The following is a 27,401-nucleotide window of genomic DNA, read 5'->3' as shown; positions in this document are numbered from 1 at the left end:
AAAGACATCTGTATTTCTCTTAACTGTATAAAATGTTTCTTGGGTATCTTTTAGAGGATTTACTTGTAAGCATATTTCAGTCCAGATTTATCATTAGGAGTGCTTCTCAAACTTGAGCCCACACCATGGTCACTTGGAGGGCTAGTTAAGCCTACATTGCTGGGCCCCACCCCAGAGTAACTTTTGAGAGGGAGCCTAAAAATGGACATTTCTAACATGATTCCAGGTGATGATTTGCAAACCCTTATATAGACAGCTACCTCCACCCTCCACCCCCCAAAGTTCTAGGCGTGTGTTGATTGTAAACAGCTTCTATGAGGAGTATAAGTAGGATAAATGATATCTCTTTCTCCTTTTTCTTTTTTTCTTTTTTTAACTCTTCTGGGATGATGTGTTTGCTGTCTCCAAGTAGCCCTTGTGTGCCTCTCCCATACTTGGATTCCCTCTGCCTGAAATATCTCCCCCGCTTTTTTGCTCAAGATGATCTGACCTGTCTGCAGGGTCTAATTGAGTTTTCACCTTCAGGAAACTCTCTCTAGTGCCCTCGTCTACAGGAAGATTCTAAATAATGTCTTTCTCTGTCTATAGCCGATACTTGCCATTAAGAAAATATTGCCTTCTCGTATTAGTTAGTATTTACCTTTTGTGTTATTTGATATTTAAGTGGTATATGTGGATGTGTATCTATGCATCTATATTAGTATCTCCATCTGCCTGCCTAGCTCTCTCTCTCAGTCAGTTTGGGCTGCTATAACAAAAATACTTTGATTGACTGGCTTATAAACACCAGAAATTTATTTCTCACAGTTCTAGAGGCTGGATTTCCAAGATCAGAGTGTCAGCATGGCTCTGGGCAGAGCCCGTTTCCAGTTTGCAGACTCCAGACTTCATGACTCTTATAAGGACTTTTATAATCCCATTCATGAGGATTCCCCTCTCAGGACCCCATCGAATCCTAATTACCTCCCAAAGGCCACACTTCCTAATACAGTCACATGGAAAGGGGTAGGGTTTTAACATCTCAGTTTTGGGGGAACACAAACATTCAGTCCATAACACTATCTAATCTTTCCTTTCCTCCAAGACAGATTATAAAATTCTCAATGATAGGAATTGGTCTTATACTCTTTGAACTTTTTAGTGATATTAACATAGTTATTAATAAATATTTTATTTCCAATTTTAATATGTATATATAAAAATACTTTTCTTTTGGAAATTTCATTCCTCTTTTTTTTTTTTTAAAGGTATGCTTTTTTTGGTAAGGAAGATTGGCCCTGACCTAACATTTGTTGCCAGTCTTCCTCTTTTTTTTTTTTTCTCCCCAAAGCTCCAGTACATAGTTGTACATCCTAGTTGTAAGTCCTTTTATGTGGGATGCTGCCACAGCATGGCTTGATGAGCCATCAGCCTGGCCCCATGGAAATCTCATTTCTTTCCGTATATCGTTGGAAGTCTCTTAGGCAACTGTGTTTGGTTTCCGATCTTTCTTCCTTCTAAACTTTAAAACCTCTTCCTCCAGGAATTTCACAGAATTAATCTCACCGTTTTCTGTTTATAGCATTTTTCTTTGTTTTCTTAGCATTTGTAAATTTAGTCTTCATTGTGTGTATTATGTTTTTTTGTTTTTTTTTTTAATCTATCATCTCTGCATACCAGCTGTACAGTATTGAATATAGTAGGATCTGAGTAAATGCTGATAAAGATTCTTTTTTAATAAAACCAAAGTTGCTGTGGGGTCATTAAAATTCTACTCAGGGCTTTAAAACAGAGGCACTGTCTGGGCCACTTGGTTTTAATCCAGGGTGGTGACTCTCCATTCCCAAATTTACACTTGCTGTATCTCAGGTCCTAAAAAATGGAATCCAAATGTGTGTGGAACCCATAGTACCACAGTAGCTCTGTTTTACAGAAATGCCGTGACCCTAGCCCCCGAAAGCAAATTTACAGAGGAAAACCTACAGCAGCCGAGATTCTGATCTAGGCAGTGTGTAAATACAGCTGTAGTCTCTGACAGGTTGAAAACAATACAGCAGAATTGGATTTCTCAGGTTTCTGCTGATGTTTATGACTTGTGGGTATTATTCATTGCAGTCAATCAATCTGGAGCTATTACTTACCTGTACACTCAGTAAGGTGATGGGTGACTTTATTGCCAGTGAAGAATTGCTAGCTCAGTCTCCTTGGAGGACATTACATCATAGGTCAAGGTATTTCAAATATTCCAAAGTCATTTTTTTTCCAATAAAGTACTTTTCTCTAAACAGGTTTTCTTCAATTGTAAATGATGGAGCAGTTTCTTGACAAGTAATCCTCTTAGATTCCCTGCCACAAAAGAAAATCTCTTTTAAGAAATACCAGGCATTGCTGTCTGCTGCCTCTACAGATTTCAAATGAAAAGGAACACCTCCTTTCCTGCCAGCACATTCCCACATTCAAGATGGCAGCTTCTTAGAATAGCTCTTTGTAGCTGGGAATGCTGGTACTCCAAGATGCAACTCACTCTGTGCTCTGGCAGACCAGGAGAGTGGTAGACCCTTCCCTCCTACCTGATGAGAGGCTTGGCTTAGTTTATCCTGAATGTTATGACATTCCTGATGCGTCTATCCCAGGTGCTGTCTACCCAGACTTGATGCTAGCTGCTTAAAATCATTAGACAGTAGACATCCCCACTGCATTTACAGCCTTGTGCGTGTCATCCCTAGACTTTGTGTTTTTGTGTGCACTTACTGGTGACCGTATTTATTCTTGTCAATGAAATAACTCGCTTCCTTTAAATTGGGCAAACAAATAGAGATTTCCCATTGACAACTACTTGGCATTTTAAATTACCTGACTGTTGGTTCTGTGATTGCTTTTCAGGAAGTTGATGAATTTTGATATCAAAGCGCCCCTTAAATTTGACTTGTGGCTTAGTATACCACAACAAACCATGAGGGATTTGTCTGAAGTTCAGAAAAATAATCATCTTAAACAGTTTTTAACAGATTTCGGTGAAATTTGGCACACACCCAGAAATTATAAGGTGGCGGTCATAGGCAGACTTTGTCTTCACCTCCTCCCTTCCTGTCTTTTTCTTTTCTTTTCCCCTCTCCTCCACCCCTTCCCGGAGGGCTTCCTCACTCCCTTCACTGCTTGATCTTACTGCTCCCAACCGCTGGTGGACCACAGGCAGTCAGTTCACCCTAGAAGTTGGCGTTTATATTTTTACCTCTTTCATTATGATTATTGTTTCAAAAGAAAATAGGTAATTTATCTTTTAAAAGTTCTCTCTCTCTCTCTCTTTTTTTTTTTTTTGCATATCTGCTTTTTTGTTAACTTGACTAAAATGATCACATACTGCTTTTGTAACAAGGGAAAGAAAGCTATATAAATTTAAAAATAGATCAGGAGAGAGTGATACTTAACCCAAAGGAATGAACTGCCCATCACAGGGATTTCCAGCAGCTATATTGGCTAGTGGGGAAGTCATATCCTGATAAGGTATCTACCTTTTCTCTGCTTCCCTGTAGGTTGGCCCTGGTGACAGAATGTGGTGGGTTACATTGACCAAGATTTCTAGTAGAGCCAGTGGTTTCATGTGGAAGGATGTGCTCTCTGGTGCTGGGTACTCTGAAGAGTGCGTGGGAAGCCAGTCCCCTTTCCCATACCTAAATGAGCAGCAAAGTCCCTGGGTGTTCAGAAAGATTGAGGTCTAAGAAACCTCAAGTGTAAGGAGGATCAGGTTCAAATGAGCAGGAAGAGCACGTCACCTTGCTATGACCCCACAACAGCCTTTTAAATTCTACTCAGAGGTTAGTTCCTTTCTGGACCTTCTGTTGGGAGACTGGGGACTGACAGGGAGCAGAAAGTTTTGCTTCAGCAGTGGCTCGTGGTTGGGGGCTGCAGAGAAGGCTTAATTAGACAGTTACCCTCTTACATTTCGCAGAATCACAAACCAAGGAGCATTAATTATGGGAGGCAACCAGACTTTTTTTAGCTGCTTTATAAATGATATTTCATTTTAATTCTCACATCAAGCTGGTGGAGTAGATATTATCTTCATTTTTAAAGATAGGCAAACCGAGGCACAAAGAGAGTAAGAAAATTGCCCCAAGCCACATGACTAATAAGGGACAGAGGTGGAGTTTGACCCTGATCTGTCTGCCCCAGTGATGTCTGGGTCCCGTAGACTTGTTTTACTGTAGGGATTGAAATTGTCTGGTTGCATATGGGAACCTTGTTTAAATTGTAGGTGTTTCCCGATTCTGAGACCCAGTGAGATGACCATGGCTGTCAGCTGCTCATTGCCCTTGTTTTGAAGAAGGAGCACTAACCCTCCTCTAAGTCATGTGGCTGTGGTTTATAATTATCTCTGAGGAATAAACACTTGAATCTGGTGGCTGCGCATCCATCGTCCAACACCTTTGGCTGAGATTTGAGGAGGGCGTCCTCTCCCGCAACAGAGCAGAGAGACTTGGAAATGTGATATTTTGCACAGAGCAGAATCTACAATATTTTTATGAGTAACATGATATCCAGTTATCTCCCTTTAGCTTCAGTAAAGCTCTGGAAGCTAATCACAGGACCCAGATACTTGGCCATCGACCATATATGTCTAGTCACATTCCTTTTTTTGGGTACAACTCTTGTCCTATACGTTTGCTTGAATCTTCTCTCCAACTTTGTATGGAAGTTACGCCATCCCCACTGCCTAGCATCCTCACATCCTTCCATACACGTCCCTTGTGTTTTTGGTACTTGGCACTTGCATGTGGCCTAATTCACATCTTCCTCTGCTGTGCCGTAACTACATGTTCTGAAATTTGGAGGTTTTATTTTCGAGCCAGGATGTTAATTGTTCATAGAACTTTCAAGCCCCGTGAGGAAGAGTTGACTTTCTAAAATGAAGACTTATGTCTGAATTTCATAGTAGCTTTTCTACTGCTTAAGACTCAAGAAAAAATTGTTTTCTCATTATAGTTTTGTTTTTGTTTTTAGTTTCATTGGGTTTTTTTGGTTGTAATTTATCATTTGGTGTGCATGGATTGATTAGCTGTGTCTTGATAGCTCCATGCAGGCAGAGGCCTCATGAGCTCTCTGTAAGTTGTAAGGCAGTTGAGACAGTACAGCACTGATTTCAGAGTCAGATGGGCCTGGCTTTGCATCCTCATTCTGCTCCTTAAAACCTTCGAGGCCTTATATAAATTATTTAAGCAAACCAAGGCTTAGCACGATTATCTATAAAAGAGGATTAACAACATCTGCCCCTCTGGACTCTTGGGAGGTTTCAAGGTACCACATGTAGTAAAACCCAGTCACTGCTCCCCTGAGAGCTCCAGGCGGCCACCTGCTTGGATTTCCCTTCCCTCTGAGAACCTAACTTGATATTCTTCATTTAACTTGACCCGACTTCCTGGTTCGTCAGTTATATAATATTCTCACTAAATAGCTCAGGGAAGTAACCTCTCTGGCCCTGGAGAAGCCTTAGATGTTGACCTGAAGTTGTGTTGTTTCCAGTGGTTACTGCAGTCATTCCAGGAGGACTCAGCTTGTTGGGTCGCCCTTCCTAGCTCTCTGTGTAAGAACCTCCGTTGTGGAAGCCTCTGAGAATAGGGCCCATGGATGTCACATGACCAAGGCATGGGGTTCCCGCTGAGTCTCAGTCAACTCTAAATTCTTCAGAGAGGTATGATAGCTCACCCATCACGACAGATAACCTGTAAAACAGCTTGGTCAGTCACAGGAGGATTTTTCTTAGCAGAGTAACATGGTACCTCTTTCGAGCTGTGCTTGGCAGCCCCTGTTTCATGTATTTTAGCCCTCACATTGGGTGGCAGCTATTTTCCACATAAGAATTGAGCTGGTAGAAACATTCCTGTCAGTTACCCTGCAGGACCACAATGCTGAGACATCTAAAGCCCCATAATTTTCTGAAATGAAGCTGCAGTTCCTTTTCCGTTCAGCCAGCCAGCTAAAGTTCAAGCTCTTACCTGATTCTACAGTGATCATCGGAAGGAAGATAAATGGGATTCAAGCAACAGTCTTTGAGTGAAAGATTGATCGGAGAAGTCATTCTAAGACGGTCCTTTTATAGCAAAACCGAAGAAAATGATCACCCTGGGAGCGAACTCTGTGAGATGTAGGATGACTAGATGGTGGTGTCCTTTCTTGTGAAGGAGGGAGACCACCTGGGAGCCTCAGCATCCCACAGGGTGAGGACTGAGTGTGCTGTGTGGCCATGTCCAACTTCGAAAGGCTCTGTTTTATCTGTGCTCAAGTGGTTTCCTACGGTGCCCTGCCTCCTCTCCCTGCCCCTCCCTCTCATGCAAAAGACATTTTTTCTCAAGGGTGAGCAAGTTATTGCTTTTACATGCTGACTTGATATATTGACTGCCTGCCTCCTGCATAGGCAGTGATTGTGAGCAATTGGTGAAGAGAGCTTCTGTTGCAGGAAAGCCCTGGGCGTTTGCAGGTCGGCTTCTGGCATACATGGGAGCCCCACGCCACAAAGCCTGTGAAGACAGAGGACGGGGAGGGCTTCTCAAGCCTAGAGGAGTTTGCCATCATCCTTGTCTTCGTCTCCCCCAACTCTCTACTTCCAATGGAGTCTCATTTGGTTTCTCTAGTCCGGGTATCAGCAAACTGTGGCCCACTGCCGCTTGTTTTTATAAATAAAGTTTTATTGGAACATGGCCACTCAGTCATTTACATTTTGTCTATGACAGCATTTGCACTGCAGTGGTGGCAGAGTTGAGTAGTTGTGAGAGAGACCACATGGCCTGCAAACCCTAAAGTATTTGCTGTCTGGCCCTTCACAGGAAAAGGTCACTGACCTTGATCTAAGCTATAAACAAAACTAATTTTTTTGGAAGAGTCCACATTTCTTAAAACCCAGTTTCAAGAAGTGTGCTTACTTGCCATGTTTTCAGGGGGCATTGCAGTGACTTTTTAATGTAACCCTCATGAATCTTTTCTTGTTGTTGAACCAACTAAAAGTTTTCCTTATGCTTTTTGGATCCCAAGCCTTCAAGTGTGTGATCATAATCTCAAAAGGCCTTTAGTGTTTCAGTGATTAAAAGGTTTATTTGGGGTTGTTCTTTTTACCTCCTAATGTTGAAAATAACAATTTTATTTTGAAAAAGTTTCAGAGTCACAGAAAAGTTACTAAGATGGTATGCAGAGTGCCCATAGACCCCTCGCCCAGCCTCCACTACTGTTCACATCTTACCAGAACCATGGTACTTCTGTTAAAAATAAGAAATTCACAGTGGTACAATACTCTCTGGACTTTGTTTGGATTTCACTGGTTTCTCCACTCATGTCTTCCTTTTCTTCCAGGATCCAATCTAGAATACCACCACATTGCATTTAGCAACTTTTTTTTAGATAGTAACATCCACTTAATATCTGTAGGTTTTTTTTTTTTTTTTTTTTTTTTTTTTTTTTTACCTTTGACACAGATTATTTGTTGTCTTTTGGTAAAGAAAATGATTCATTAAGGTGATATAACTCTAGAAATCAGAGGCAAGATTGGACTAAGAAATACCTAATGCAAGTAATAAGGGCTTCATTGATCGAGTGCTCGCCGTGCACCAGTCACTGCGGGGGCCTTCACACCATAATTTCATTGAAATCTTACCTTCATTTTAGCTAAGGAATCTAAGACCAGGGAGTTTGTTACTCAGTTACGGATGACCCTCAGCCAAGGCTAATTATGCCAACTGTCTACCAGCCTCTGAGAGGCACTCTGAAGTCATTCTCTTCCTCTTTGCACAGCTTCTAGCTAGTGAGGAATGTCCTTCTTTTTATCTACAAAAAAAGGAACAAGGTTGGGGATGTTAAGAAGTGGCAAATGGGCGCACAGCCCATGCTGGCTTTGGAACGCAAGTCTCTCCGTGGAGTGGCGGTGCTTCAGGCACTTATATTCATGTGATTAAAATCCTCCAGGAGCCCTCCCTTGCCTTTGGCATATGGTCCTGGCCCTTGTATATCTCTTTCCGCTCTTCTCCTTGTATTCTGTTCCAGCTACTCAGAAGGACTTGAGGTTATGAATTCTATGCAGTCTTGTCAAAGTGAATTTTAGTACTAATGTGACCTTGAGGAAGTCATTTCACATTTCTGAGGTTCAATCTTCTTGTATGTAAGGTGGAATGGTAGTGTAGTTGGGAATGAGTAAATTAACAATGCAAGTTGTGTCTGGCATAGTGCAGACTGGATGGTTGTGCTTAGCAGGAGCCTGGGTATGCAGAGGTGATGATGATACTGATGGCTGCATCAGCTCAGGGCAGCCACCGCCTCCTCCAGAAAACCTTCCTGGATGCCCACTTGATAGTTAGATGCTCCCTCCTCTGTTCCCCTGAGGTATCCTGGGCAACTCTCTACGTGGCGCTCGTCATACTGCGTTATGGTTATCAGTTTGTCATTCTCCACTCACTTGACTGTGTGCTCATGGAGAGCAGATGTCATAGTTCCCTGGGTCTCCCCAGTGCCTAGCACAGGGCCTGAGAAGCAGTTCTCAGACCATGAATGATGAGTGAGCAGGGTCCATTTGAACCCTCCTAATGGGCAGTGAAGGCCTCCTTGCCCAACTCCATGGATTATGGCGACTCTCTTGTCACAGGCATTTGCTCCTCTGCTGCTATTCTCCTCGGTGTGCTCATTTGGAACCAACAATGTGCTAGCTATGGAATTCTCTCTCTCTGGCACTTAAGGAATAACTATGACATTTATTGGAACAGAGATTGCCTGTAATATACAGATCTACAATATTTCCTTCTGTCTTTATTAACATTTTCAAACACTTTTGCCCAGGACAGCTGTTCTAGACTTATGCTGTACATTTCCAGACTGGAAGGAAAGAGCATTTCACTGATGTGTTAGCTTCTGCTCAGAGACCTTGCAAATGAGGTTTTAAACTCTTTCATTCCAGTGCAGACTTCTGATTTGATTCTGACATCATATAACCATCGTGAAATATCTTGGTATTGGGGGGATTTAACCACTTCAAATAAGCAGTCATTTCTTTTTTTTTTTTTTCTTTTAAAGATTGGCACCTGAGCTAACAACTGTGGCCAATCTTTTTTTTTTTTTTTCCTCCCTGCTTTATCTCCCCAAATCCCCCCTGGTACATAGTTGTATATCTTAGTTGCAGGTCCTTCTAGTTGTGGCATATGGGATGCTGCCTCAACGTGGCCTGATGAGCAGTGCCATGTCCACGGCCAGGATCCGAACCAGCGAAATTCTGGGCCGCCACAGCAGAACGTGCGAACTTAACCACTCGGCCATGGGGCCGGCCCCTCATTTCTTTTCTGGATACATATTCTCTCTGTTCTCCATCCTTTGCGTTTTGAATTATGCTCAGTGCTCTGAGAGCCTGGAATGGGGCGCTGGTATCACCAGCACTGCCCAACGCCTGACCCATCTGTGCTATGCAAGAAATGTTTGTCAGATGCAGGAGCCTTCTGGTGGCTGGTGCAGCTGTTGTCGAATTTTAACAGTTAAGGCCCTAACTCCCGTCCCCAATTTCTGAAATGTTTGTGCTCTTCTGCTGCCAAAAAGTTTTTAATATGCATGGCACGTAGAGTCTGGTACTGGAGAAGATTGGGTCACAGTTTGAATCAGAAGCAGCATATACTGCTGATTTGTTACATTTTATAAAAATAAACTCTGTAAAGTGTACACATACACAGCTACTGTCATAATTTCATGTTTTTGAGGTTTTATTCCTCCCCATCACAAAAGCTAGAGAATCTTTCCCTGAAATACAGAACTGTTTTTCCAAAGCGAGAGTGTTGATTCTTTTCATAGAAGAGAATTCTCTCATCGCTTTCACAAATGCATCTTCCCTGGCCCTTCCACCCTGCCCCGCCCTACCCTGTCCAAACGCGAGAGACTTCTCTGTGGCATTAGGAATAGCCAGGTTTACTTTCAGTATAAGTGTTTTCAAGAACAAGTTTCTGAGTTAGCAGTATTAAATCTTTGTGTTTTTAGTGAAACTCTCGTTTCCATTCATCCCTTTTCTTTGAGAAGGAAACGTTTCTCCTCCAAGGCAGGTGGTAATGTTGGCTCTTCTGCCCTGAAAATGGAGAGGAATCCTGCTTTAGGAGAAGCTTCTTTTAGTTTAGTATGTCACATTGGGAAGGTAGCAAGCAAACAGATATTAGTATTTCTCTACAATTTATTTCTCTCTTGGTAAATGTGGTTTCTGAGCTTTTCAGGAATAGTTGAGTTCTGCCTCTGTTTTTGCAAGCCACAACTTGGCTTTCAGGAAACATGTGGCACTTCAGTACTTTTTTGTAATTGGTTAGCAGCTCATCATTAAATAAAATTGGTGGTTTGTGATCATGCCAGTCTTACTCATCAAAAATCTGTAGTTAAAGGGGCAGCAGGAAGGAAATGAGTAGATTAAAAAAAAATGTTTAAATTTGGGAAGTGATAGGAGAAAACACTCAATATTTCATTATGTTCTAGCAAGTATTGAGCTTTTTGTTTTGCGATCACGCATCATTTTTGATCTTTAACCCAAAGACTTTCTTAGCCAGGATTCTTTGAACCACAGAATACAAGAAATGACTTGAGTGAGTATTTTCTCAATTCTCCCAAGGATGATAATGTCAAGAACTATGAAATCTGAAATTTTACTCTGCTTGTAAGCTGCCAGATTTGCCTGCCGTGGTTTCAGGAATGCTGGCAGAAGACTTGGGACCTCCTGGTCAGAGCCAAAGTACTCTCCTAGTCATAGCACTGGCAATAGTCAGACTATCAATTCCTCCAAGTCCCAATTCCCACAGGGTGATGCCCTGTGGGCCAGGTAACACCTGCGTGTGGGGTTCCAAGAGAGGAACCCAGAGCTTAGGAAACCCAGATCTTTTTTTTTTTAATCGAGGTCACACTGGTTTATAACATTATACAAATTTCAGATGTACATTATTATATTTCAACTTCTGTGTAGCCTGCGTTGTGTTCACCACCAAAAGTCTAGTTTCTGTCCGTTAGTGTACACATGTGTCCCTTTACCCCTTTTGCCCTCCTGTCACCGCCCTCCCCTCTGGGAGCCACCTGTCTGTTCTCTGTATGTTAAGTAAGTCAGATGAGAAAGACACTTACCATATGATTTCACTCCTATGTGGAAAATAAACAAGGAAACTCAGATCTTATATAACGCAGTAAAGCTTGCTCTTTGCTCCAGAGGGAGAGACACTCTCTATCTCCCAAGGCTGTTTGCTCTACAAACATCCTTGAAGAGATAGTCCAGGACAAAGGCAGCCAGTGCCTCTGCTCGCTCAAAGCACGGAAACACGAGACCCATGGAGAATCGTCTGCCAAGGCTAGAATGGTAGCTAGCACCATTCTAGATGTATAGGAGAGATGCTCATTTATGATGTACATGGATGCCTTAGGGCTTAATTCTCTCCTAGGGCCCAGGTTGAGAAAAACTGCTAGACCTTTGCTAGGGGCTACCATTTCTGAATTGCCTAGTGTTCCCCTAAAAGGTTTCAAATCAAGAGAAAGGGAATATCAGAAATTTTCTTTCAAAAGTAATATTTTTCTCTACTGCTTTTTTTGGGAAATTATGTGCATTATATTTTAAAGAATTAAATAGTTAAATTTGATCTTTATTACAAAAAAATTAAATTATTTCAAATTATGGCAAGTAGGAGATGATTTCTATAAAGAAGCTCATGTTTACAATTTCTTGCTTTCAAAAAAATATGGACAGTTTGCTTTTGGGACACACCTGTGAAATACACCATCATCTGACCTCTACTGGCTGAGATGAGAACTCACTTTAGCACTTGGGTACAGGTATATTTATTGAGCCACTTCTTGCCTCATCCCCACTCCTTACCTGTGAAAAGTTTCTTGTATTCAAGCAGCTATTCTGTTCTGTTTTCCAAACTTTGTTTTACTACGTGGGGTTCCTCTTTCACAGGACTTCCAATTGTCCACGTGGCTCCATCATCTCCATAGAGACTGTTTTCAAACTTGTGTTTTGCTCCCTCCTATGAATATTCCAGCTCTCAAAGTTGGTACCCACATGGGATTCATTATTTTTTCCTTCCTGCTTTTTCTCCCCAGAGCCCCCCAGTACATAGTTGTATATTTTAGTTATGGGTCCTTCTAGTTGTAGCATGAGGGACGCCACCTCAGCATGGCCTGATGAGCGGTGCCATGTCTGCCTCCAGGATCCAAATGGGTGAAACCATGGGCCGCCGAAGCAGAGCATGTGAACTTAACCACTCGGCCACGGGGCAAGCCCCACAAATACAGAAATTCAAGTCTTAAGTGGGAAGTTGGAAAGATTGTCTTGGTGAACTGGTTAGTGCTGGGTCACACAGCACATCTATATGTTGAACAACAGAGATCACAGAAAACAAAGAAACAAAAAAGGAGATGTTGAGAGCTTGACCCTGGCAGAGGATTGCTGATTCTGATTTCCTGTTTTGGGACATGATGGAGAAAGCCAAGCTAAGAGATGGGCTCGCACTATCTACATCTGCTATTCCAACAATCTTTCACTTTCCAAAAGGGGTATTTTCCCTTTACAAAAAAACAAAAACACTTAAAAAAAAAAAAAAAGATGTGAGGATTAAGTAGATAACAGCTATAAAATTTATGATCTTTATTTTTAAAGAGCCTTATAAATGTAGTCACATTGTTACTTTATCTTCATCCTGTAGCTGTCCTCCCTCTCAGCACATGGATGGCCATCATTTAATCGCTTGAGTATTTATGACTAGAAAGGGCTGATGGGGGTGTGGTAAAACATCTCATCTTCCACCACCACCCTCCTCCAAGCACCTTGAATAATTGCTGGGAGAGAAAATGGAAATTGTTTGGCTAACTGTGGTCTTAAATTCTTGGTCAGAGCTTCCCTCAGCCCTCCCCTCCTTTCCTGATTAGTAAGACACCACGCAAGGTTCATTGTCTGATAAAGAATTGAGTGACTTGCTGCAGGTGATACAGAACACTTTGAGATTTATAGGTTTCTTTGCTTAGTATGAAATAGGTTTTATGACTTCCAAATGAATGGCTGGATAAGGGGATTGTAGATAAGTTGTTCAAAGAGTAACATTTTTTAAGTGCACATCCACCATCCCCTTTCCTGATCAAGGGATAGGAAACCTGTGTACTAAATATCTATTAAGTCAATAATGTAGTATTTCATGTACCTGATTTATAAAATCCACTTTTAGTTTTAGAACATCTGAATTGGTTGCTGAGATGTTGGTTGAAGACTTCATGTACCTGGTACACTGCCTGGCTTTGTGAGGTCTACAAAAAGAGTTAAAGACCCACTCTTGCCCCAAAAGCAAGAGAAATATCTGAAACCATCACAGAACAACTTATGCCAAGCTGCTGTCCCATTTATTGCTGTGACTTAGGAAAGGCCAAAGTGGAGTCGGGGAGACCTGGAGCTGAGTATGAGAGCAGGCATAGGAGTGGGAGAGCCTGAGGGGTGAAGAGAGACAGGAGGCAGAGTACAGGAACATCAGGGAAGCAGAGCTACAGGCGGACCTGCCAGGGTGTGGGGCAGGGGAGCCCCTGGAGGGGCAAGTTGGGGAGCGCACTAGTTCTTGGGGAGGTAGATGGAGTAGACTGGGTCTTAGGTGGCTGTGTGGCTGATTGACCTGGCCAAGTTGGAGGAATGGTGCTGGGGGTTAGCCAGGAGACCGGAGTGGTAACACTGGCATGCAGCTGTGAGAACGGGATAGTCCTGACAATGATGAGATTTGAAGTACAAGTGGGCAGAACGTAGTATTAGTTCTGCTTGAGAAGAAGGAATCAAAGATAATGCTCAGGAACGTGGAAAGACAAGGAAGCTGCTCATGGAAATTGGTTTTAGCCGAAGAGGGTGAATCTGAGGTGAAGAGTATCTTGGTGTAGCAGCCATTGAATACATATGTAGTGGAAATGTAATTGAACGAAATGAGCAGTTTTTAGCACTATGCTTTTGAAGTAAGTTTCATATGCCATAGTCACTAGCCTCCAGTTTTGAGATCATTGAATAATAATTTGAGATCCACACATATTTATTGAACTTTCCCTTCATGTTTAGAGACCCCTCCATGAGTCTGTTCACTGAACTTTTTATGTTAACTTTTTTTAAATTTTCAAATATTAGGGAATGTTAGGTCAGCAAAGATTTTTGCTGTTCCTTGGTTTCTCCCTTAAATGCTAGTCTTTGCTCCTCTCTAGAAGAATCTCGATTCCAGTAGCAATTTTTTCTGAGTTGCTGCATGTATATATGACCAAATGAAAGAGCTTTAAACATTAAAAGGCCACACGTTGAATTTTTGGAGCTCTTGGTCATGAGCTTGACTGTAGATTCTTGTGACTTTCCTTATAAGCAGAAAACATGAAGCCCCCAAAAGTCCAGGGAACTATATTGACAGTTGGATTCTGGTGTCCTAACTAGTGAACTGATATGGTGGTGCTAGGTTGGATGAGACTAGATCTCTACAAACTTGGAGAAGTACAATATGGCGTCTGTAGTTTCAGGATGTGGCTTTTGGGGCTGCAGACCTGGGAGGATGTAGAGAGGACTCGGTCCCTTCTGGTCCTCTGGAGAGATAAGGGAGCTATCATCCCAGCTATTTAGGATTAGGGTGTCATGTATTTGGTATTCTGTGGCCTTTATACTATTAATCTTGTCCTTCAAATTTCCACCCTTAGCACAAGCCAGCCCCGATCATGTATGGTCCAGTGGCTTAACCCACAGTCCCCGACCACACCAAGCTGCAACCCAGCTGTTAGACCTCCTTCACCCAAGTCCGCACCTGTCCCTCTCTCTCCTGCCACTGTAGCAGACAAGCCACCTGAAAGGTACGTGGTTTGGAATATGATGTAGAATATGCGGGCAGCACACAGAAAGGGCTCGATCAACCTGAGCAGGTTCTGTGTTCTCGGCTGGAAATGCTTGCTCAGGTTCTTCCGGCTTCCTGGACACAGTAGACAACATTTACAACCTTGTCTTGGGGCTGTGCCTCAGTTCAAGAGCAAGTATGTCCTTAGGAGAAATTTGCCTTAATGTGAGGGCTGCTTGAACCTACTTTGCCTTTTGGGTGCTGGTTGTGCATTTATGTAACTACTTATGTTGGAACATCTTCTTATATGTGACTATAAAGCACATGCTTTGTATTAAGGAATGTAAACTGGGCACTGGGAACAGGAATTACCATGGCCATTAAATAGGCAGCTGTACAGAGGCCAGAGGTGCTGGCCCTTAGCAAGCCCTTCCTCTTGGGTAGCTGGTTGGAGCTCCTCTTAGCCTTAGTGTCTGCTCCAACCTCAGTGAGGCGGGACACTTCCTTCTTCTTCAGTTCTGATCCAGCTAACAGCACAGTTTCCATCCTTCCCCAATGTGCTCTTTCCCCATAAGGACACATAGGACATTTTGACAAGTAGTGAGATGCTGAAACTGATGTTCCTTTTGGGGTCAGGAGTGAGGGGGTGAAATAAAGAAGACCCAAGTAAGAACAACAGGCCCTTCCAGAGTGGTATGGAAGCCAACTGCCAGTCTAGACAGATCAGTGTCTGCAGCGCGTTGCTGAAGCCACTCAGTGTGTGTGCCTCTGTCTCTCACTGCCTTGTCTTCTGTCTGAAGACATCGGTGCTTTTCCTAATAGATAAACCGCAGTGCTTAGGAAATAAGCATGCCCTGTGGTTCTGATCATGTTGAATGTTAGGAGAGGGCATCCCACTGGGCGGAGAGGAGAATTAGGTGAAGAGCTTCAGTGAAAGCTTCTCAGAGAGGCTCCCTGAAGAAAGATTGGAATCGGAAAACCCATCACTTACTTGAAAATCAAGTGCTGTGGTCTTGCCTGATGTTCCCGTCTCTGCTAATTCCTTTTTTGGGAGGCGTTTCCCCACTGGTGACATATAAATGAGATTTGGGACATGGGGGTGGGAGAAAGGTGAGGTTTATCCCTCTCAGTTTCTCACATTCTTCCACGTTTCCTCTCCAGTGTTATCAATCGGAAGGCTCGAGCGGTGTATCCGTGTGAAGCAGAACACAGCTCAGAATTATCTTTTGAAATAGGAGCAATTTTTGAGGACGGTAAGTATTAGTGGGAGCTTTGTGGTAGGATATATTCTATCACCCCAGAATGTCTACAGCCCAGAGTGAGCAGTCACTGGGTGTGGTGTTGTCAGGAGCACAGGTCTACCCCTTGGTGCTTTGGACAGGACAGGGTGGGCCCATTTGGCTCCGAGGAACTGAGCACCAGGGCCGATGTCTTGGTCGCTGGAATACCCCTTCTGCTGTAATCTTGGTTATCTTCCACGCTTTTAACTCTTGTGAGTCTTCGTTCAGGATATCTTTCTCCTGATGTAAAGAAGCTAGTGCCACTTAGAGTGAAGAAGTATTTCTGATTTCTGTCGTTTGTTTCCTTTCCCATTCTCCCAGCCAACCCTCCAGAATGCTTCAGATTTGCCAAATCTGAGTTCCATGAGAGTAGTATTGTTAAAAAATGTTGTTTTATAATCCCTTACCATTCTTACTTTGCATGATTTTTGCTCCTTTGAAGCGTGTGTGAATCTCTGGTTATGGGTATTGACTTTGCATATTGAAACAAGGGCGTCGATTTTATTTGAGGGTTTTATATTCACACACAGCATTTAGGAGCTCTACCCAGCTTAATATTTCACAAATTTCTCCTGTGGTTCAGTGCATGTCTCTCCCCCCCCACTTTGATTTCTTCCTTCCCAGTCCTGCTCATTATGAAATTCATTGGTTGCTGTGGAAACGGTGGTGATGTGTGTGGGTGGAGCTGCCCAGAGAGTTCTGGGGAAGCAGGGAGAAGCCTCGATGCTTGGAGTGGAATGGTTGATTAGCCAGAATGTTTAGAAGATGTGGAATGTGTCAACACAACGCAGAGTGGTATCTTGTCAGTAATGCAGCATTGCTGATTGTTTTTAGAAAGCAAGCTGCCTCATTTAGAATAGATTTCTATGTATGTGTCATGTGTAGTCTTGGGAGCCACGGACTCCTGATAGTGTCAGAAAACAAACAACAACAAAAAACCCCACAGATGACAGAACTGTACTTTGTGGGGAAGTTTGTTCTGGGAGGAGAAGCCAGATCATTCCTCTATCGCCATAACATACCTACATGCACATTTGCCAGCAGAGTGTGGCAAAGTCGCTGCCCTCCTCTAGGAGTGTCATGTATGGGCACAGCGTATGGCAGCAGGGAAAGCTGAGATGGTAGCATTGAAATCCATGCGTTTGGGAGATGCTGATGAGTTTTTACATGGTGTGATTAGATTTGCTTAGGAGCCTCTGGAATCCCTTACACGGTGTTGTTCGTGAGATATTTACTTTGGTAGAAGGTGTATCTGTTAGGATGCCTTTGACTGCCAGTAACAAAAACTGACACAACTGGCCAAATCAGTCATGAAAAGGGATTAGCTCACACAGCAGTAACTCTGGAAGTAGGGAGTTTCAGGCTTGGTTAATTTACATTCTCAAAGGTGTCTTCAAAGACCACAGTATTTCCATCTCTGCTGAACCGTTCTCAGCTTGTGAACAGCGGCCTCTGGCTGGTTTTCTCCAGTGGACACAAGATGGCTGCCACAGTTCTGGGCATCATGGCCACAGTCAGCCCCAGCAGAAGGGGGTGCCTCATTCTTGTGTTCCTTTCATTGAGAATGAGAAAACTTTTCTAGAATTCTTTTCCTAGTTTCCCTGTCCTCACATCTCAATAGCCAGAACACGGTCATATGCTCACTCTGAACATATCACTGGCAGGGAGTTAGACCAGTCAGAACCATACTGGGCATAGGGACATGCCCACCTCTGGACACACAGACATGTGAATGAGGGTCAGGACCTCAGGCAAATCTGGTTCTGCCAGCACAGATAACAGGGGAAAGGCCGATAGATGTCTGACACAGGAGGCTGAAGTCTCCACTCTGAAGTCCCTAGATGACTTGTAGGAGTCCTCCTTAAAAAAGTGTGTGGGTGACTGTGTGTGTGTGTCTGTCTGTCTCCACACACACACACACGCACACACACACACCCCATACATATATATACCCAATCGCCCCCCCCCCACCCCTCCCCAGTATCTCAGTGTTTTGGACAAGAGTAGTGGTTGGTACAGGTGGCTATGGGTTGTCAACTCTGCAGTTATTTTGCCTGCAGTCAGATCTTGGCTTTTCCTCTCTGTGCAACTTGGGACAAGTTCCCTAAGTTCTCTGTGCATCAGATTCCTCATCCTAATCTTCAGGGAAGTCCACAAGATTGATCTTGTGTCAAGACAGCATTCTGGGCCACGGGCAGGCAGGGTTTTGAGTGCAGCACAGCCATCAGTGGAGGGAGGATGTTGCTGACTGTGGAGGTGCACTTGGCGCACCAGGGTGCACTGTGGCCGTGGCTCCCGTCTAAGCCGAGACAGCCCCACTCAGATTCGGTGCTGTGCGGGGCTGGTGTCCATCTCTGTGTAGATCTCTCGCTGGGGCACCCAGGAGGTCTCGGTTCTTCCTCAGTCTTCCTTCCAGGGCTAACTGCTCTGTAGCTGCCTTGGTGATGGGTTGACACCTCTGCCTATAGGAGTCTGTGAGTGTCTCATTTTATGGGAGCTGCTTGTCTTGCGGGTGCCTCCCCTCGTTCTTCTGCAGTGGCGGATAAGCATGGTGGAATGCCTTCAGAACCTGCACCGTTAGACTTGCTGCTTCTTAGGGTCAGGTCTTAAAGGACACAGAATGTGGAAGGCCCTTAAGCAGGATTTATTCTTTTCTGTGTGTTTGAACGTTTATCATCTGTGCATAGTTATCTCTTTTTTTTTTTTATTTTTTTTTATTTTTTTTTTAAAGATTTTATTTTTTTCCTTTTTCTCCCCAAAGCCCCCCGGTACATAGTTGTATATTCTTAGTTGTGGGTCCGTCTAGTTGTGGTATGTGGGATGCCGCCTCAGCGTGGCTCAATGAATGGTGCCATGTCCGCGCCCAGGATTCGAACTGACGAAACACTGGGCCGCCTGCAGCGCAGCGCACGAACTTAACCACTCTGCCACGGGGCCGGCCCGATAGTTGATCTCTTAGCAGGGAATTTCTAACTAGTTAAAAGTGTGAGCTTGCTCAGAAAATGTCTACTGAAGCCCTTTCTCGAATGGCTGAGGGCTCTTCCTTTCTCCTGACTGGGACAGGACAGGACAGACCGGCAGTTCCTCTGGCCTCAACTTTGTGGAGCTAGGCAGTGGTCCACTTGGCCACTGTTTATAACTCAGCTACAGGATTGTCACCAGGAACACATCCTTTCTGCAGACCAGCCATACTTAGCATCCTTGAAATGCCCAAGACATTTTTCCTATGTTCGCTTGTCCATTTGGAATCCTCCAGCTCGCATAAATGTTCTTGCAGTGCATTCCTCTTTTGTGCTTCCTACAGGCAACAAAGGAAATTGGTTTATGGCATTCACTGGCCTTTGGAGAAGGGAAAATCCAGGTCAAAGTGGCCCCTGAGCCACAATTGTCAGTAGTTACGTGGTTCAGAATATATACAAGTGGGAAATCCTACACCAGCGTGTGGAACGGAAAGGAATCTTTAGTAATTAACTAGCTCCATAACTGTTCCTTGCTCTCTGCTCTTACTATGTGGGCCTGCACTTGAGCTTGAATTCTAGGCGGAAGATTCATTTCTATAGTAGACACACTGATGCTTAGATGTTGTTCTGGGGAAATGCCTCCCATATCCCCCAGGGCGGGCTGTGTTGGTAAAGTCTCAGGGAAGCCAATGTTCCTGTGACAACCAGAGGGACCTTTCCCATTTCTCTGGGACTGGGGAACCCCAGAAATACATTTCCCTGGTGACTGGTCAGCCCTGCTCTCTTTCCAGACAGGCGGCCTTGTAGCTGCTGGCCCCTCCAGGCAGGGCAGGGGGTGCCTTCCCTCTCCAGGGCTGCCCGGCAGGACAGGTTTCCACGAGCTGGCCTCTCTCAGCAGTGAGGCTGGCTTCCTGGCTTCCCAGACTGTGTTCATTTCCACCTGGAGGCATGATCTCTCCATTGTTTGGGGAGCTTATCTTGGAAAGTTGATCATGTGTGGACTCCACAACCCAACAGTTGTATTCTTAAATATAGTCCTAACATGAAGGAATCTTAGAAAAACAGGTTAAGCAAAAAGAAGTAAGTGCCAGAAGACTCTGTATGATGTGATTCTGGTTAAATTCAGAAATACACAAAATAGTATATTTTTTACAGATATGTACATATGCGATAAAACTGTGTTTTAACCATAGCTGGGGTGAGAGAAGCTACTGGTTACTTTGGGGCAGGGACAAGTATGAGGTGGGGAGACAGAGCATAGGACAGAGGCCTCCATGTTGGCCATGTTGCAGTTCTTAAGTTGAGTGTGGGTTCCTGGTATTTGTTGTATTACAATGATTTAAATATTTGTCACATATATTGTTTATATTATGCTAAAACAAAAAAACAGCAAAAAACCTAAGTCCAGATTCTGTTCTGGAGAAAGCTTCTCACAAATTATTCTTGTCACTAGCTCAGTGACCTTGTTGTTTTGGGATGGTAATTCACGAGGACATGGAGAAACCACAATGAGATACCAGCTTACACCCATTAGGATGGCTATAATCAGAAAAAGGGGGGCTGGCCCACTGGCGTAGTGGTTAAGTTCACATGCTCTGCTTCGGCTGCCTGGGTTTCGCAGGTTCAGATCCCAGGCACAGACCTAGCACCACTCATCAAGCCACGCTGTGGTAGCATTCCACATAAAATAGAGGAAGATTGACAACAGATGTTAGCTCAGGGCCAGTCTTCCTCACAAAAAAAAAGGGGGGGAAATAAGTGTTGGTGAGGATGTGGGGAAATCGGAACCCTTGGGCATGGCTGGTGAGAATGTAAAATAGTGCAGTAGCTGTGGAAAATGGTATGGGAGGTCCTCAAAAAATCGGTCATAGAATTACCAAATAGTCCAGTAATTCCACTTGTGGATATATACCCAAAAGGACTGAAAGCAGGGGACTCAAAAAGATAGTTTTACACTCATGTTCACAGCTGCATTGTTCACGATAGTTAAAAAGTAGAAACACCTCAAATGTCCATTGACAAATGAATGGATAAACAAAATGTGGAATATGTATATATATATAACGGGCTATTGGCTATTCAGCCATAAAAGGGATGAAATTCTGATACATGCTTCAAAATGGGTGAACTTTGAAGACATTATGCTAAGTGAAATAAGACAGTCACCAAAGCACAAATATTATATAATCCCACTTACATGAAATATCTATAAGAGGGACACTCCTACTGGTGTAGAAAGAAAGTAAGTAAGATAGAGATTACCAGGAGCCCAGGGAGGGGGACTGGGCAATTAGTGTTTACTAGCTACAGAGTTTCAGTTTGGGAAGATGAAAAAGTTCTGGAAATGGATAGTGATAATGGTCACACAACATTGTGAATGTATGTAATGCCACTGAACTGTACACTTAAAAATTGTTAAAATAGTAAATTTTATGTTACATATATTTTACCACAATAAAAAAAATTCATAGTATGTACCAGGGAGCATTGGTGTAACTGTCATCACGTACTCACCAGGTTCTTGGGATTGGATGACTTGCCTAGGGTCACATAGCTTGTAGGGGGCAGGGCAGGGTTTGTGGTATAGGCCATCCCTCGGCACCTGGCACACAGATAGTGCTCCCCAGTGCTTGCTAAGTGAATGCTGCACTGTCAGCTTCTGTGTCACGGGGTCTTAAATGAGCAGCTGGCTCTCCACAGCCTTTCGCTGTGAGTAGTGGAGCTACTGACCTGCCCTGTCCCTGACAGGGGATTGTGGCCCGGTGGCAGCCCAGCATCAGGGAATGAGGAACAACTGTCTAGTTCACGTCCCTCATTTCTTCCCCACGTCCGCTACCTCTCAGAATGTCTGAGGACGAGATCGATTGCTCTTCAGTGCTAGTCAGGGTCCCTGGTCCCATACCCACTGTCTTAGTCAGTTCGGGCTGCTGAAACAGATAGCGTAGACTGAGTGGCTTAAAGAATGGAAATTTATTTCTCATAGTTCTGGAGGCTGGGAATTCTGAGAGGATGTCAGCATGGTCAGGTTCTGTTGAGAGCTCTCTTCCTGGTTTCCTCACATGGCAGGGGGTGGGGGGAAGAGGAATCAGGGTTTCTCCTGTTTCTTCTTAGAAGGGCACTAGTTCTATCGTGGGGGCTCCACCCTCATGATCTCATCTAACCCTAATTACCTCCCAGAGGCCCCACCTCCTAGTATCATCCCACTGGGAGTTAGTTTCAATGTATGAATTTCAGAAGGACACACATGCAGTCCATGGCACCTCTCTTGTTACATGCTGTGACCTTCTTCCAGCATGAAGCTGGCCCAGGGCTCCATGGCTGAAGGAGAGCAAGGCTCCTGGACTGAGACTGACAGGCAGAACACAGCCCATGGGATGTGACAAAAGCTGAGACCCATGCATATTTACTTTCCTACATTGGACAGGGCATGGAAACAGTGTGTGCCTGGCATCACACTTGATGTAAATGGTCTCATTTTAATCTTTGCAACAACTTTGAATGAATCATCATTCCCCTTCTTTTAGGGTCGTAAGAGATTAAGTAAATCATCCAGGGTCGCAGTCATTAAGGAGCCAGAGGTCCAGCCAGATCTCGTGGATTCCAAACACATCTCATTTCCCTTATCCTCACTGCCTCTTGGCGTCAACATTTCCCCCAAAATGAGGTTCTTACTCCTGAAACTGCTTGTAGTCAGGGTTCTCCAGAGAAACAGAACAAATAGGATGTATGTGTGCATGTGGATGAATGAATGAATGAATCTCTCTGGAAAGATAGATCGAGAGATAAATAGATAGATAGGTAGATATTGATTTATCTTAAGGAATTGGCTTGTGCGGTTGTGGAGGCACAAGCCCAAAATCTGCAGGGTAGGTGGGCAGGCTGGAGACCCAGGGAACAGCTGTAGTCAGTCCAGAGGTGGCCTGCTGGCAGGATTCCCTCTTCTTCAAGGAGCTCAGTCTTGGTTCGAAGAAGGCCTTTGACCGATTGGATGAGGCCCATGCCTATTATGGAGGGTAATCTGCTTTACTCAGAATCTACTGATTTAACTGTTAACCCATCTAAACATCTAGAATAATATCTGGGTACCATGGCCCAGCCAAGTTGCCTCATAAAACTAACCCTCACACTGATATTGGAGGAAGCAGTTTGATCAACAAAGTACAGAGAGGAGCCTGGGATGGGTATTTTGTAGTTTGATGCTCCCAGGAGAGGCCAGGTCTTCAGAGGAGGGGGAGACTGTCTCAGGCCTCAGTGGAGCCTCTGAGCCACCTTCTCTGTGCCTGAGGACGCCCAGTTGTGGGTGCTCAGGACTCCTCCCTCCCATCTCGCCCTACCACCAGCCCTTGGCCACTTCCAGGCTCTTGGATATTGCAGGAGTCCCCTTGGTACCCTCCGTAAGTTGGTGCCATCTCTCTTCTCTGTAGACAAGGCAGATGGGGTGTGGACGAGCCCCTCCGATCTGTTGGTGGGGTCGGTGCAGGATTCCCAGCCAAGTTTGGTTTTCCACATTCAGGCCTCCTCTCACCCCCAGCTTTGTGGGAAACCACCTTTCTTTTTCTTCTGTTTAGCTGATGTTTATTAATACCTACTCTCTGTGAGCTTGTGTGTGTGGGAGAAGAAACTCTGAGCACATCCAAGGTTACATAAACTGTTGTATGGACTCCTCACGGCAGTCCTACAAGCTAAGTGCTAGTTACCCCATTTTGCAGGTGAGGAGACTGAGTGAGGCCTTGAGGGTTGTGTAATTCTCCAGGCACGCCCACTTAGCACTTATCATCCAGGAGTCCCCTCCAGGTCCTCTTACCAGAGCCCTGGGACCCTTTCCATGTAGGCCCACCATGTTGCATGACCCCTGGGCTCCTTTCACAAAGAATCCAATCCTTTTCCCTGACCATGGCTGCGCCCTGGTGGCATTGCCGGCTTGGGTGGTTTGGATTAGGCGAGAAGCCTTTAGAAATCCTGCCCTGAGGAACAGTGTCAGAGTAAATGTCAGTGAGGGCATGAAGAAAGTGACTTGCTGCCAGATCACGTGGAGGGCACAGCTCTCATTCATTTGTTTATTCATTCATGAAACAGATAAAGATGTGTCAGGCACTGTGCTCATGTTAGAGCGTAGCCTAGGCGGGGTGGGGGGGCGGGGCGAGGAGGGGGAGAGAGAGAGAGAGAGAGAGAGAGAAAATAGTGTATAACTGGGGCCCTGACCTGGAGCATTACAGTGGTCCTAGAGGGAGGGGTGCCTAAACTGATAGCTTAAGGCATACACTGGGGAGAAGAGCATTCCGAGCCAAGGGAACAGCCCTGTGGAGGTCACACCGTGGGTTGCTACACATTAGTGGGTTATGAATTCCATTTACTGAGTTCCAATCAGCATTTAAAATAATAGAATAAACAAGAGTGCCTTGCACATAGTGAGGAGAGTACTGTTTCCTAAAGGTTGTATGTGGTATACATGTATGTGTTTGCTTGGTTTCTGATACACAGTAGTTCTCCTTCTGGGTTGTGATCACACCTGCATTGCTCAGCTAGCTCCTGAGTTGGTCAGCTGGGCCAGCCTGCACCTCCCCTTTCATCTGTGCACACGCTGCCACTCCTGCTCCTGACACTGTTGAGGCCTGAGCTGGGCCTGCCCACAGCTGGGGGTTATTAGATGCTTCTGTATTTGACTTGCAAACCCTGGTGATCAGTGCTCTGTCCCGGTGCCCTTTGTTATCCAGCTTGCGGTCATTCTCTTATGTATCTGTCATGGATATTTATGGACATCTGCAGTGTGCCAGGTACATAAGGCCTGGGCCCTGTCCCCAGGAGCTCCCGTCCAGTGTGGCAGTCAGACAACTGCGCAGACCATGCCTGTGAGGCCTGATAAGTGCTGAGAAAGGTCGAGGAAGACTCCCTAGAGGAGGGGGCATTTATGGTCTATAACGAGGAAGAAGTGTGGGAAAGGCTTTCTAGGCAGAAGGTACTGCATGTGCAAAGGCCTGGAGGTCCGGTTGGGGATTTCTCTGGATGATTCCCTCAGGTGACAAGGATGATGCAATAGTGAGGAGTGTGTGGGGTGGCTGGAGAGGTGGGCAGGGCTGTGGCCTGTGCACCAGACCACTGGAAGCTTGGGTTTGTTCCTATAGACAATGGACTTTAAACAGGGGAATGATGTGATCAGCTCTGTGTTCCAGAAAGTTCGCTGAGCTCCTTTGTGCATAGTGGATTGGAAGGAGTCAGACTGGAAGCTGGGAGACTGGTTAGCAGGCTGCTGTAGGAAGACAGATGAAGATGTGGTAACCAAAGGCCAAATCCTATAAATAACCCTCATGCAGATTTGTAACCAGACATCCCAGAAATGGGCCCCATTCTCTACTGGCCACTCCCTGGTTGAGCCTTTCATATACACAGCAGAACAGTGAATTCACAGGAGCAAGTACTTGGGGGCATCTTGGTTAAAAGTGACTTCTCTTCCTTTTCAGTGCAAACCTCCAGGGAACCTGGCTGGCTCGAAGGGACTCTGAACGGCAAGAGGGGCCTGATTCCACAGAATTATGTCAAGCTGCTGTAGCGCCTGGCCCGTGAGGGCCCCACGTGGACCCTGGTACCCAAGGACCTGCCTGGGGGCGGTGAGCTGCCTCCCTTCTCCTGGGCAGAACCCAAAGCCACCTGGACACATGGGAATGACAGATCACGATTGGCACTCCAGGGGTGGGGAGGGGGGACATCCTGCTAGCGATGAGGGGAGAGGGGACGACCGCACCGAACTGTGTAGATCTGTGGAGTGGGAAAAGAATGTCAGGATGAACAGAATGGACTTTTCATTTCTCAAGCCTTGGGACTTGTGATTTTTAATTATCCAGCCTATGGAATGAGACAGAGGGCAGCCTTCTGCTGGCCCAACCTCCCCCACCAGACACCAGACACCGCCTGTGCACCTGCTGCTGAGATTTGAAAGGGAACTGTACTTACTCCTGGTGTCATTTGCAGGATGCACTCTTGGCTCTGGTTGATGTGGTGTGGAGGCGGCTGCTGCTGGCAGGCAGGGGAATTGGTCTAAACCCAGAGGGCAGCAGAGAGATGCTCTTTCCTAGATGGCCCCCTGGTCCCCACGCTCACTCTCCTTAGAGCCACCGGTATTTATAACAGGCTTCTCGGTGCTTCTCACCTGTGTGCTGTTTTCCAAACACCACCTTTTGGCCCCAAGGTCTCTGTAAATGAAATAAAATGTAATTTACTATTTGATTTGTGTCATAATGTGGGGAAGAGCTCATGGAATTCATTCTCTCTGTAACGTTTTATGATTTGGCAGCCAAAGGATGGAGAGTCATTCCCTCTGATGCTGGCACACACTCGCAGGTAGATTTATTAACCAGGAGCCTTGCTTATTTGCAGCAGGGCGTGTTCCTGGGGCAGTGGCCCTCTCTGATATGGGAAATTCTGGAGGGCCTCCTCCAGCCACCTGAGCAGGCCTTTCCCGCAGTGGCCTGTGTGCCTCTGACCAGGAGTGGGGCTCTGCCTCTGCCCTGCAGTGGTTTGTGCGTGAGCTGCGTCAGTACTGTGGAGGCCAGCCCTCCTGACTAGCTTCATTGTACAACTCTGTCCCCACCCCACCCCACCCTCCCTCTGCCTTCCAGGTCTCGGCGCTGATCTTGCCATCTGGATTCAGCTGTGCTGTGGGGCGGCAGGTCAGGCATTCAGGCCATTTCTGAGGAGCCTCAGCCATGACCCGGTATATGACAGCTGCCCCAGCTGTGGGCAGACCCTGCTGCCCTCATTCCTTACTCTTCTCAGCTCCTCCTGCTCCAGGGTCTGCTTTGGGGGCCTGGCATGTCTCTTTTCCCCAGGGGAGGTTCCTCAGCTTTTCAGAGACTGAACTCCTAGGAATTTGTCACAGGAAGGATGTGTCCCCAGATGAGCTGATTCAAGAGCTTGCTGGGTATCAGGTGTGAGGTCTCTGATACATGGACCATGTAGTGTCTCCAGTTTGAGGTCACGTATATACAGGGTAATGGGCCTGTTGAAGTGTGCCCATATTTTACATAAAAATAAGGACAATCTCAGCGCAATGTAATGTAAAATACTGAACTGTGGGCCTGGTGGAGTATTGGGACTGCTGAGTAGCTCAGGGCCACACGACAGTGGCTGACCCTGAGGCCGAGGGCTGGGCCTAGGCCTGTGCAGTGGGCCAGGTTGGCTCAGAGGGTGGGGATGGCATAGCCCCCAGTGTCCTGTGTTCTGAGTTGTCATTTCTTGCCCATGTCTGCTGCTTAGGGATACAGATGGAAAATTGACTTGTGAGAAGAGGTTAGTGGTGTGCCCCATTTGAAGAAAGCCCTCTGCGGGAAAATGCAAAATGATAGGCAGTTTGTTATAGTGGGCGCAGGTTAGCACTG

At 45.2% G+C, this 27,401-nt stretch overlaps 1 protein-coding gene across 8 annotated transcripts in view; it reads left to right on the top strand.

Annotated features, from left to right (window-relative positions):
- Positions 1–26,245, top strand: part of ARHGAP10 (Rho GTPase activating protein 10) — a 288,119-nt gene extending 261,874 nt beyond the window's left edge. For 7 of the 8 annotated variants that reach the window (XM_070611643.1, XM_070611639.1, XM_070611637.1 and 4 more), the window contains 3 exons: positions 14,659–14,808; positions 15,951–16,042; positions 25,488–26,245. In XM_070611643.1, the coding sequence (XP_070467744.1) occupies positions 14,659–14,808; positions 15,951–16,042; positions 25,488–25,576 (331 nt within the window). In that variant the 3' untranslated portion in view covers positions 25,577–26,245. The remainder of the gene's footprint in view (positions 1–14,658; positions 14,809–15,950; positions 16,043–25,487) is intronic. The other variant, XM_070611641.1, reaches the window with a different exon arrangement.
- The last annotated feature ends 1,156 nt before the right edge of the window (positions 26,246–27,401 follow it).

Source organism: Equus przewalskii, chromosome 2, assembly GCF_037783145.1.
Source record: "Equus przewalskii isolate Varuska chromosome 2, EquPr2, whole genome shotgun sequence".
NCBI lineage: Eukaryota > Metazoa > Chordata > Mammalia > Perissodactyla > Equidae > Equus > Equus przewalskii.
Note: the sequence above shows the minus strand (reverse complement) of the source record. Positions and strands in the feature narration are given on the sequence as shown.